At 40.4% G+C, this 13065-nt stretch overlaps 1 protein-coding gene across 1 annotated transcript; it reads left to right on the forward strand.

Annotated features, from left to right (window-relative positions):
• Positions 1 to 543: 543 nt before the first annotated feature.
• Positions 544 to 12263, forward strand: ndnf (neuron-derived neurotrophic factor). Its single transcript, XM_042006819.1, has 4 exons — positions 544 to 935; positions 7499 to 7693; positions 8107 to 8231; positions 9404 to 12263. Exons 2-4 carry the CDS (start codon positions 7500 to 7502, stop codon positions 10798 to 10800), a joined length of 1716 nt encoding a protein of 571 aa, XP_041862753.1. The 5' UTR covers positions 544 to 935; position 7499; the 3' UTR covers positions 10801 to 12263.
• Positions 12264 to 13065: the final 802 nt, after the last annotated feature.

Below are 13065 nucleotides of genomic sequence, written 5' to 3' on the forward strand. Positions count from 1 at the left end.
CAACACTGGTGATGCCTCGCTGGGAATTTCCACAGCTGATCAGTAAAAGTTTGTGTTTTGGTGAAAGTGTGTGTGTGTGTGTGTGTGCCACATTCCAATTGCTTCTCAAAGAAAGAAAAATTACTTTATAGAAGTGCAAAACTGCAGCCTGTTATGATCATGTTTGTACACCATCCCCACCAGGGCCCGTGATAAAACTTGCCTGCACGCTGTTGCCTCGAGGGTTGCGTGACTTTGGCAGGGTGCTACTGCCCAAACCAATAATTTCCTGGGAGCATCAGAGCAAACAGTGAGGATATAAAAAGTGTGAGGGGGAACCCCGCTCTCCAAAAACCAGATTTTGATTTATGCTCTGGTGACACGCAACTAACAATTAATTACGTCTGAATTTTTAATCTTTAATATTTGTAATCTTTTAGGATTTTTCCTTTTTCCTTTTATTATTTTAAAGTTTGGGGCCAGAAGGGAACACTGTCTGGTGTTTGGTTTTTGTGGCGTGCTCCTGAAGAAGTGGGCAGGTTCTGTCTTGGAGTCTACAGTGCAGCGAAGAAGAAGTTCGCACCAGTTTTTGCTTCCAATCCAGTGGAGGTTTCAATAGCAGCGGCGCGGCAGGGGAGGGACGCACTGCCAGCACTTGGGATACCCACTTATACACACTCACACACTCTCTCACAAACACTCCTGTCCACTAGAGACCAGTTAAATCCTCAAGAAAACTGCAAACACGCATCAGAACAGTCGCCCTGTCCGATTGATAGGCACCAGCAAGACGCGCGTGAAACGGAGGGAACTACCGGACACACCGGAGAGGGACGACCGGGTGTTTTTTTCCCTTCTTCTAAGAAAACCCATTTCTTTAACTTTTTCTGATTTCAGAGGAGTTTTGACAAGAAGAAGCATCCCTCAGAAAATTTAGTGTTTTCAAATCCCAAGAGGTAAGACAGTCTTCTGTAAAGATTATATGTTTAACATTGCATGGTTTGCGTCTTGCGTGCAGCATTTGATCCGGAGCGTCAATGGAATTTTGACATCAGAAAAAAAAACTACTTAAAAACTTTTCTTAAGCTTTGTTTCTTTTTCTTTTTTTAACAACATGCATTAAAAGCCACTATAAGATCTGAGCCAACCGGACTTCTTTAACTTATTCCTTTGAAAAGGGGAAGAAGAGGTTTTTGCGGTTAACAACTCCGGGAAGTTAAAAGTTTCAAACCCATTTCAATCAAGCCTCAACTTGCAACATGTTGTTTTAATTTCAGCCTTGCTTTATTTTATCTATGTAAGCTATTATATGTGGTCTTGATGTGATGATAAACTTGGGGGGAAAAAAATCCTTTTGCTGTTTGTGGCTCAGTCCCGACGGACGGTTCCCATGCACCCAGAGGTGACACAACACCTAATAAATTTATCAATACGCGCAGCATTTCAAACTGCCTGAGAATTAAAGCTTTTTTTTCCTCACTTAAAACTAAAACTACAAAGAGAGACACGTCCCCCCTCAGATTTAGTCTAATTTCCATTGACCAGAGTCTCAACGTGTCACCCATGGGTGCTTTTACGCACCTGTGAAAGGCCTTTTGGGCCAGGAGTAGATGGATTAAAATGATCTACTTAAAAACATAAATAAACAAATGAGATATTGACAGTTGTTTTTAATTAGATCAAATTAAACAAGGGGGTTTAGGTCGTGTTGGCAGTTGTTTTCCTCATCCGGTCCATGTGAGAGCTTCTCAGTCGGTGTCTAATGAGAGACATACCCGGAGTGGGGACTTGAATAACTGTATTTAGCAGCAGGGTGAAGCCACACTGCCTCTCTTCTACTTTCTCAGGAGAATGAATCATGAACAACAAGAAAGAGGAAAAACGTGAAAAAAGTCCTAAAATGGGAAGGTCTGCGTCGCATACCGTAACTAAACCGTGATTTGCATATGAAAAACTCTGGCTGAAAGAATTCCGCCAGTGTTGCTGCAGCTCTGCGCGTCCAGAGAGGTGACAGGCTTCAGTGTATATACAGTCTCCTGCCTTTTGTCACATATCCAGAGCCAGTGGTAGGAGATTAAGGGTGCAAATATATATATATAGGCCTATATAATTTTTTTTCTTGTTCAATTATTCATCATATCCCATGCGCTCTTTACACCCCCCCTCCTTCTCTCCCGGGTATGCTCACTTTGCAAAGCCCCCTCATTATGCGCCCTCAGACGGACACAAGAAGAGGCCGAGCCTGCCTCCACTAGCTGCTGAACAAGCTTTCTGTGCACAACATCACGGATCGTGATGGACTCATTTCCCACGACGCAGCGTGTGTGTGCCTCTCCCTCATGATGGGCAGTGGGTGGATGACTTTCCCATTGAGGTGGAGGAGAAGGGGGAGGCATTTGTTCTTGTAATCTATAATCACCCTCACAGCCACAATGCCAGCACATCAGTCAGAGCCACCGCCACTTCCCCCCACCCTCAATTCCATCTGAATGGTTTTTCAGGCAGAAAGCGGCCCTGCGACCCGACCCTCCTCATAGAGACATTCCAGGATGAAAAAAAAAAAAAAAAAAAGCAAAGGTCCAAGGAACGAGTAGGGGGGGTGGTTAAAAAGAAACTAGGCTCTCCTTTCCACGATGCTGTTGTGCCAGCATTCGTGGCTCGGATGATGTGGATAAAGCTCAGAAACTCAAACTGTGAGTGATGTTGTGGATGGCGAAGTGACAGGTTCTGAGTGATGATAGACTTATACACAGAGTGGAAAAGAGGAATGTGATGGTTTGGACACACACGCCAGATAAAAATCTCCATTCTTGGATCTGTGCTCTTACCACAGTCTCTACCAGTTCATTAAAGAGCTGTTTAGTTGTCCAAGAGATCCAGACCTGATTTGGTTTGGCCTGCCTATAGCACAGGTCCAGGTCCTATGTGGTTCTGTCCTTGGCTCCTGCTCTGCCCCCCCCCCTTTCACTGTAATCCCCACATTGGCCCTGAAGTGACAGTGGTGATGGAACTCCACTGAGGACCCACCATAAATCTGCCCTCAGACATTTTAAGAAAACACACGGAGGCTTCAGGTCCTGCGAGCCCGTGCCAGGCGTCTTGTTGGGTGGAATCTGAAATGTCTCTTTATTTGTGTAGAAATTAAACTGTCTTTTATTCCTTCTCGTTCTGGTAATGAGCTCCATGTGGCAGCAGGCAGGAGGCTTATCCATCCTGACAAGGAGTTGGAGGGAAGGAGAAAGACTAGTTAAACAAAGTGAAGGAAGAAAGAAGAGGTCAGGGCAGTTTTCTTTCTTTCTTTTTTTTTTTTTGTTATTGTGCACATGCACAAGCACATACGTGCTTTCACGCACGACAGGACTGAGGGTGCATAGATGTGAACTGCCTTGTATTCAGGAGCCCCCTCCACAAACAGGATTTGTATGCTTGTAATCAGTATGTTCTTGGTAGAAACATACTCCTCACACACATTCACTCAGAGATCAGGTGGATGAAAATTGCTGAATGTAACTGATATTTACTTGCTTTAATCTTCTGGGGATTGTGAATAATTTTAATTTTGCCGCAGACTGTTGTCGCTGAAAAGATTGCACCCATCTGTGCGATACAAATATAAAGTGTGAACATTTTTGTTTTGGCTTTGCACATGATTTGCTTGTAATGACCCCAAATTAGAGCTGGGTCAAAGCTGTTTAATAAAGAAATTCTGTTGAGAAGATGTCATTCCTTGGAAAAAAAGAATTGGGGTCATAGTGTTTTGTTAAAACTGATGGTTTTTATTTAGCAAAGACAGCCATGGGAAAAAAAAGCTTATGACTGTTTCCACACACTGTCAAGTGCCACATTTGTCCTTTAATCCAATTACACAGCTCTCTATGTTCCACAGCTATCCAATTAAATCATACAACATGTTTTCTTCCCCAAATCCTCAGCAAGTCCCAATAAAAAGGAAACAAAAACCTGTAAATAATCAGCTAAAGAGCAACAGGAAAACAAAGTTGGCATGGTTGCATGTTACTTGAGCTTGAAATGATACCTTCATCAAACTGCAATCATGCATTCTTTGCAGTTCTAATTAAACATTAAATTTTATATGTTCCAGATGTGTTTTTTTTTTCAGTATGTTATTTTAGGAATTGGACTTCATGTTAAAGCTTCTCAGGTGCAGACTCTTTGACTGTGGACACTGTGATGGTTCAGACAACTGCTGTGACCTGGCACAGCTGTTCAGATATTTAGGTGTCATCTCTTTGCAATATTCTGTGTACTGTGATGAGGAACGGAGTGCTACGGTATGTATCAGAGAAGTGTCACATACGAAGAGCACATTGAAGGCAGCCATCAAATGTGCTAATGACAAGGGCGTTAAAACCCTTAGTGTATGAGTGCGGTGACATCAGTGTGGTGGCCATAGCTTGCAGAGGGAGGGGAGGGGATCTTGCTATGTCTGTGGGGTGTTTGGGGTGCTTGGAATGAAAGACAGCTCAAGCAGCTATGTACATACCACCTTAGAGCTGTCTTGAGTATTAATAGACATCTCTTTGTTGCGACTGACACGTTTTTTTGAAGTGGAACCAGACAAGCTGAGGCGATAAGGATCTCAACTCTGTATGAGTCAAACCTCAAAGTACCACTTAGGCAGCTTTTCTTTTGCTCTCTGAAGTCTTGTGGTACGACGGGAGGTATGGCTCAGACAACAGCAGAGACCAAGACAGTGACAGAAGCTGTCAAGGGATTTTTTCCCCCTTGGTTTTATGTTTAGTGTGCTGTAATGGAGAAACGAACCCACACTCAAAGCGTGGAGTTCTATCCAGGCCTGAATCCGCAGGTTCTTCTTATTCATCAAAGTTTAGGGTGGCACTTAAGGAGGAGAAAATGTGAGAAGGAACAAAAAGAGAAGAATATCTGTGAAAGAGATTATTTGTTTAAAACAAAACCTGCGATCAACAGAAAGAGACTAAAAATAAGGACTAGGGAGCGAAAGGGAGAGGGGTCATTAAAAGGACACCATCTCTCTTGCAGTAAATGGCAGTAAAGTATCTGGCTAATCTGCCATCATTATACTGATTAAATCACCAGGGATTTGGCGTTCCCATCAGCTGCAATCAATGGGGCAAAATCAATAGACAGGGGATACGTGAGAGGCTCTCAGGCACAGTCAGCTGCTTCTTGCCCAGAGCGCTGCTCCAACTGTGGGCTGTACCACCAAACATTTTTATATTAGCATCCATAAAACTCAAACGACATGGATTGGGGATATTTTATGTGTAGAGTTTTATGAAATACTGTAGTGTGGTTCCCCGGGGCACTAAGCCATGTCTATTCCTTCACACATTCCTGTTTAAATCTAATTCCTCCCTCTTTTTTTGGGCCAGCAATACACATTTACTCTTTTATGTTTCTCACAATCTAATTCTCTCATCGAAAGCGATTTGTTGTATTGATGGTTGTGTTACATGTTAAGGTAAAACTAAAATTAAAATGTGGCATCACATTTCATCATGGTGGCTTTATCCATATAGTTACAATGCAAATAGCTAACTCAATGGAATGATTTTTTTATTCTTATTATTTCAGGCACTGCTAAAATAAGAGGAGATTAAATGACAGAAGTAGACTTTTGGGGCATTTTTTAACTCTAAAATATTTCTAAAATAAAAGTCACACACTCTATAATGGGATTTAAGGCAACAGTAACCAATTTTAATAATTTGCAGATTGTTGACATATCCCACATGCCTGTATGCTGATATTCGAATAAAATAGAACAGAATAGAACTTTATTGTCATTGCAACAAGTGCAATGAAATTACAATATTAAACTACAACCAATTAGTAAGATTAGTTAATTATAATTTAGCTTGACAAAAGCACTAGTAGCAATGAAAGTAGCCAATAAAAAACAAATAAATTTGTTTAATTAACTGCAAAGATTTTGCTGCTTGTATCTTTGTATGCAACAACCAGCGGCCAAATAGCACAAGAGGACCCCCACATCTATGTGCTAAATATTATGCTAGACCCACATGTTTATTAGCTAAACTTTGCTGAAAGTTGACAAAAATTGCTACAACCAGTAGCAATTTCAGTGATTAAAAAGCCAAAATTTCCCACAAACTCATCTTAACTAGCTTAACGTTATCATAGCCTTAATTTAAGAAAACGTTCATGCCGTAGTAAAAATGCTAATTCCACTGGTAAAAAGGAGAGAATTTTCCATAAGCTTTGCTCTGTTTTATCACAGCATTATGCTTAACTTTAGAAAATGTTCAGAAAAAGTTATTTGTCAAGAACAATTTAATAAGTTACAGTCACAACCCTCATGTCTATATGCTAAATATTAGGCTAAATTCAGGTATTAATTAGCTTAATTACCTTAGTCTGGCTTTTTTAATATTTATAAAAATGATGTTTGAGTTTCTCCTGAAAGTTTACAGCAAAAATGGCTTCAACTATCAGCTGAAGAGATTAGCTTAGTTTAACATAAAAAGACTAAAAAACACTAAAAGTAAGGGCTAACATCTTGCTAATTTCAGTGGTTTAAAAAAATAAAACAAAATCCCAAAAGCTCATCTTAACTAGCTTTACTTTGTTATAGTATTGAAAATGTTTAGAAAATGTTTGCACAATAGTAGAAATGCTGATTGCAGTGGCAAAAAAGAAAATTTCCTGTAAGCTTAGCTTAACTTTATCATAATATTTTGCTTATATAAAAGTGTTTATGAAAGCCCTTGCTTTCATAAACACTAACAGCAAGGGCTGACACCTTGCTAATTTTAGTAGTTGAAAATTTATCTTAACTTGGATTACTTTATCATAGCATTATGCTTAGCTTTAGAAAATGTTCAGAAAATGTTAACGCTGTAATAAAATGTTGAAGTTTCTTGTCAAGAGGTATATAAAAAGTTGCCAGCCCCTCCCTCATGTCTATATGTTAAATATAAGGTAAAATTCAGGCAGTATTTACGTTAATTAGCTTAGCCTGGCTTTTTTAATATTTAAAAAGAAATATGTTTGATTCTGCTCTGTGATAGCATGGCGACCTGGCCAGGGTGTACTCTGCTTCTCACCTGCTATTCGCTGGGATAAGCTCCAGCTTGCCTGTGACCCTAAATTGGGTTAAATGCTATAGAAAATGGATGGATGGATGTTTGATTTCATGCTTAGCGTTAACAACAAGAAATGCTACAACCAGCACTTGAATGACTTATCTTAATTTAACATAAACATCTTGCCAATTTCAATAGTTGAAAGAAAAAGAAAATTTCCCACTAGGGTTTAAAATTGGAATAGATGTATGGATTAAAGTAACATGTTTATTTATGAGTTTTATGTATCCATAATGGACTCTTTTACCTGGTTTAGTTTCCATAGCTAACTGACTGATCACTGGAGCTTTATGTTTACTGTTCAAACATAGGTATTGGCAGGGATTAATCTTTTTATTCAGCCAAAAATGTCAAAATGTCCAGCATATTTACATTCTTAGTTAAACATAAGTCATTTATTTTTCTTTCAGAATGAGGCAGTGTAAAGGTTGGAGCTCAGTGCTGCTGATGCTACTAGGGCTGGGATCTTTGGCTCAGAAGCTGCCCACGAGAGATGAAGGGCTCTTTCAGATGCAGATCAGAGACAAGTCGCTGTTCCATGACTCTTCTGTCATCCCAGACGGAGCTGAGATCAGTGGATACCTTTTCAGGGACACACCCAAAAGGTAAGAGCTGTACAAACAGAAAATGACTGAATGAATAGCAGAATCCTCGTCATTTAAAAACTAGCCACATTTTGTCAACACCGCAGAAATTAGCCAGTCAGTTCCATCTTGTGCTGCTGACTGTGTCATGATTATCACTTAAAAATATTAATAAATTAATGATGGTCTCTGTGTGGAAATACATAGAAAGATCAGATGTTTCCTTGTAATATGACCTTTTTACTGAAGCAAAAACTAAATAATAGATGATACTGTCTGTCACCTTAGAAGGAGAGTGAACAAGGTCGATGGTATAACAATATCACTGTCTTATTGAGCATTGCCATCTCAGTCTTCTCATAAATACACTGCCCAGTATTTGGGTTAATGTCCAACTATACCGGTGTTCACATCACACCCTATTATTTTCACAGGTACTACTTTGCGGTGGAAGAAGATAACACACCACTGTCTGTGACAGTGACACCTTGTGATGCTCCTCTGGAGTGGAAACTGACCCTGCAGGAGCTGCCAGAAGAGTCCAGTGGAGAGGGATCAGGTATAACTGACTTCAGGCAGCAGTGGAAGAGGTTAATGACATGTTATCTGGAAATATCACTCTCCCCCATACACAGTTAACATGCGCTGTGATGTTAGGCTTTGTGTTTTGGTGGGTTTTAATTAAGTCACAGTCGTAGTGTCTAGTCTGACCACTAATAAGGTCTGACTTGATGCAAGCTGACGGCTGTAATTTTAGAGAAGGACTCTACTCTTGTCTGCCTACTGAATCAAAGCCATTGCATCCCTTTACTTAAGCTGTCTTGGGCTTCTCAAAGTAAATCCTGCTGATTCTGTCTGTCTTCCTTCCTCTTTTCCTTACCTTTTTTTAGTGCCTTACATTAAAACTTTCTCCATCTGGAGGTTGTCCTTTCAGCAGAAGGAGATTTTGCCAGATGACTAAAGCTGCAGTTTAGAACATAGATGTGTTATGTGAGCATATATTTGAATGTCAATACACGAGCACCTGGTTGAGTGTGTGTGTGTGTGTGTGTACTCTTGTCAGATCAAATATTCTTGAATGAGTTATTGGTTAGTTGCACTGTTGAGATGAATTGAGCTTTGCCTCAAGAGAAAAGAATTCATCCTGAACTAAAAGAATAATGACAAATATGACCTCAGCACACAGCAGTGCCAGCAGTATGCAGTTAGTCTGACTTCACAAGGTGTGCTGCAGCATTTGTTAAGCCAGAACTTTTTGCTGTCTTAGCAGGCTTTTTTGTTAGATAACTCCAGTGGGAGTAGATCTTTGCGCATTAACTTTTAGTACACCACTGAGCACACACTTTGGTTGACAAACATAATATTATGGTTTCTTGCTCAAGTTGAAGTAAGAACTCAGACTGTGTCTTTCACAGGGAAGCTATAAGGCGCCTCTTTGTAGCAGAGTTTCCCCTTGGAAGGCCTAGTGAATACTGGCCATCCTTTGGGATGTTTGGAGTGAAAACATGACTGGGATGTCAGAGAGGCTAATCATCCATGAGACTTTAAGAGATTCATCATGATCTCATACCATTGAATATTTTGAAATTTGGCATTTTTTTTTCCATCAAGGACAAAGAAGAAAAATATTTGAAGACCATGACTACAGATCTGTGTGAAGATTGGTTACATCATTTTGGATGTAATATCAAGTAAAGAGCTCATGTTGTGTGTGTTTGCTTTTCTTTCCAGGAGAGCCTGAACCTTTGGATCAGCAGAAGCAGCAGGTGACTGTAGATGAGGGCACAGAGCTCTTCACCTACAAGGGTAATGATGTGGAGTCATATGTGGCAACCAGCACGCCCTCTGGTCTCTACCAGCTGGAGCTGCTGTCCACTGAGAAAGACAGCAACTTCAAAGTGTATGCCACCACAACCCCAGAGTCTGACCAGCCCTATCCGGAGCTGCCCTACGACCCCCGCGTGGATGTGACTGGTCTGGGCCGTACTACTGTCACGCTGGCCTGGAAGCCAACACCAACAGGTTCTCTGATGGGCCAGCCTGTTCAGTACTGCATAGTGATCAACAAAGAGCACAATTTCAAGAGCATGTGTGCTGCTGAGGCTAAAATCAGCAATGATGATGCCTTCATGTTGGCCCCCAAGCCCGGCAGAGACTTTAACCCGTTTGACTTTGTGCACTTTGGCTTTGTTCCCCCTGACAATGGTTTTGGCAAGGACAGAGGCCTCACAAGTAACAAGATCTCACGGGCGTACACGGCCAAGCCCAAAGTATCAGACATTCTGAAGGTGTGCATTGGCAATAAAAACATTTTTACAGTGTCAGAGCTTAAACCAGACACTCAGTACTACTTTGATGTGTTTGCTGTAAATTCTGCTACCAACACCAGCACAGCATATGTAGGAACTTTCGCTCGCACTAAAGAAGAAGCTCGTCAGAAGACGTTGGAGTTGAAGGACGGCAAAGTATCAGATGTTTTTATCAAGAGAAAGGGCAGCAAGTTTCTTCGCTTCGCTCCTGTGTCTTCCCACCAGAGGGTCACTCTGTTTGTCCACTCGTGTCTGGATGTGGTGCAGGTACAGGTGAGGCGCGACGGCAAGCTGGTTCTGTCCCAGAATGTGGAAGGAGTACGGCAGTTCCAGCTGCGGGGTAAGCCGAAAGCCAAGTATCTGATCCGCTTGCGAGGAAACCGAAAAGGGGCTTCCACTTTGAAGTTGCTTGCCACCACACGACCCAGCAGCAAACAGCCTTTTCCATCTCTTCCGGAGGATACACGCATTAAGGCCTTTGACAAGCTGCGAACCTGCTCGTCCGTCACGGTGGCCTGGCTGGGCACACAGGACCGCAACAAGTATTGCATTTACCGTAAGGAGGTGGCTGAAAATTACGGCGAAGAGCAGCGACGCAGGGAGCAAAATCAGTGTGCCGGGCCAGAGACCCGAAGGAAGTCAGAAAAGGTCCTGTGCAAGTACTTCCACAGCCCAAACCTGCAGAAAGCTGTGACCACAGAGACCATCACTGGTCTGGAGCCAGGCAAGACCTACCTGCTGGATGTTTACGTGGTGGGACACAGTGGTCACTCTGTGAAATACCAGAGCAAACTGGTGAAAACAAGGAAATACTGCTAAATGACTCTGCAAAGAAGAAATCTATTATATATATAAATATATAAATATATTAAATAAGTTTATTTAACACTAAGTGATATTCTACTAAGGAGTGTATACAGACTGACTACTCACTCAGCTGGTGGGCCTGTGGCAGTGACTGAACTGTTTGTAGAGAGATATCAACCTGTATATTTATGTTTACATTTCTTTGTGGCACGTCTGAGTGGGCTGTTGCTTTGTTAGCAGACCTGTCGTCTTGACATCATGTTGCCACTGCAGAGGCAGATCTTCAAAGATCATATTTCACCTCGTCTGTTTCTTTGTTGCTGCATGACATTTGCTTTTGTCTGTCATATTTGTCACATCCTTCAGTTACAAATCACGTTGGCTGGAGGAGATCCAGTGGCTGCCCGCTTTGTATAGATCTCACTGCATATTCACTACATGAGTTAGGAGGATTTTAAGTTATTTTATACTTCTCGTCTATCTTTTTGATGTTTTTATTGATGACTGTAATAACTGTTCCAAGAAAGTTCCAGTTTATGAGGAAGTTGTGGTAGTTCAGACATTCCTGTATGTGTCTCAGCCAGTGTTTGCTCTAGAGCCCATCTTGTAAATGTGTTCTGTGCTGGAGATCTGTGTTATTATCACTGTATCGGTGTGTGTGTGTGTGTGTGTGTGTGTACATGCGTGTGAGTGTGTGTGTGTGTGTGTGTGTGTGTATGTGTCACATGTACAGAGCTGTCCTGCCAATATTCATGTACATAAAGACTAAATATAGAACAAGTAATCCCTGTGTCACCCTGGGTGTCATATTCTTTTGCCAAGCAGTTAACATCACCATCGAGAAGAACAAGTTCACTGCACCTTGTTTCTAAGAAGACACCTTTCTAAAGAGACATGTTTGCATAAGCAGACGCTGATGCAAAGAGACACTTCAGGGATTCTCAGATCTGCAGGAGATGCATCTTTGCATACTTCTTTTGAGAGCGTTTCTTCATTTCTGCTCAACATTCATTCATGTCCTATGTGTAGATGAAATAAAAAATACACATAAACTTTCTAGCTCACAGAATATTGATGCCTCATGTGTTTTGAACACTAAATTAGATGTTTGTACATAAATAGTCATGTAGGTTTGTGTGGTGATCTTCAGAATGATCAAATACAGTAATATGACTCCAGAACATTGATGGTGCTGATTCAGAAACTGCATTTTATATGTGAAATAATACACAATGTCAGTGTCACAATGGATGGTCTAACAGGTCTGATGGGGTCAAGAATGCTTGAAAAAAACTTTTGCAATAATCTGTCAACAGCAGCTACCAGTCAAAATTATGGACACATCTACTCATTGAGTTTGAATGAGTGTGTGGGTCCAAACCTTTAACTGGTTCTGTATACTGTAGAACACATATATAACTTTTTTTTGTCTTTCAGTAAACATGAATGAAGCAGGTCTGTTATTTCTTTTTACTTTAGGTTGTTTGTTTTGCCATTTTTCTTCTTTGTTTATTCTGGATTGATACTTTTTTAAAAAGAAACTTAATAAATATACACATATACGAATATTAAACATTTAATGATACATTGTTACAAAAAATAATGATAATTTTTAAAAAACGATCTCTGATTACTAGACATGTTGGGACTAGCAAAATTCAGTCAGTTGTACTGGTACTTGGGCTACGGCCATGTTGTTTTAGCATATGCATGACACAGTAAACATGACATAAAAATGCCTTAATAAGAGTTTTAATTTAAGATAAAAAGAAACAACAAGAAGCTAAGTGATAATCATAAAGGTTAGCCAACATTAGCTATCATAAGCTATCTTTATTATGCAAATAAAGGGATTTAGAGTTTTGTTAATTTAATAGCTAACATTAGCCGCCATTACTTATCTTTATGCAAAGAAATCAATTTTTGTTTGTTAACAAAATAGCTAATGTTGATTATCATGGTACATTAAGTGCAATGACCCGTATGAATGAGAACGTTTACAGACATGGTAGTTAACATTAGATACCACTAGCTGTCTTTATTATGCAAACAAAAGAATTTTAGAGTTTTATTAATAAAAAAGATGATCGTTTGACACCAGTATGAATCCTGTGAAGTTCTGTTTTCACATAGCATAGCCTCAGAGTGGCTAATTTATTAATTAATCCATTATTATTTTGTAAAATGTGTTTTTCATGGCACCTTTTTTGCTGGAGCATAACATTGTGGATAAAAGGTTAGTCTTAAAATAAAAATCAAGCAGGTGGAACAAGCCAT

The sequence above is a fragment of the Melanotaenia boesemani genome, chromosome 14 (genome assembly GCF_017639745.1).
Source record: "Melanotaenia boesemani isolate fMelBoe1 chromosome 14, fMelBoe1.pri, whole genome shotgun sequence".
In the NCBI taxonomy this organism is placed as follows: domain Eukaryota; kingdom Metazoa; phylum Chordata; class Actinopteri; order Atheriniformes; family Melanotaeniidae; genus Melanotaenia; species Melanotaenia boesemani.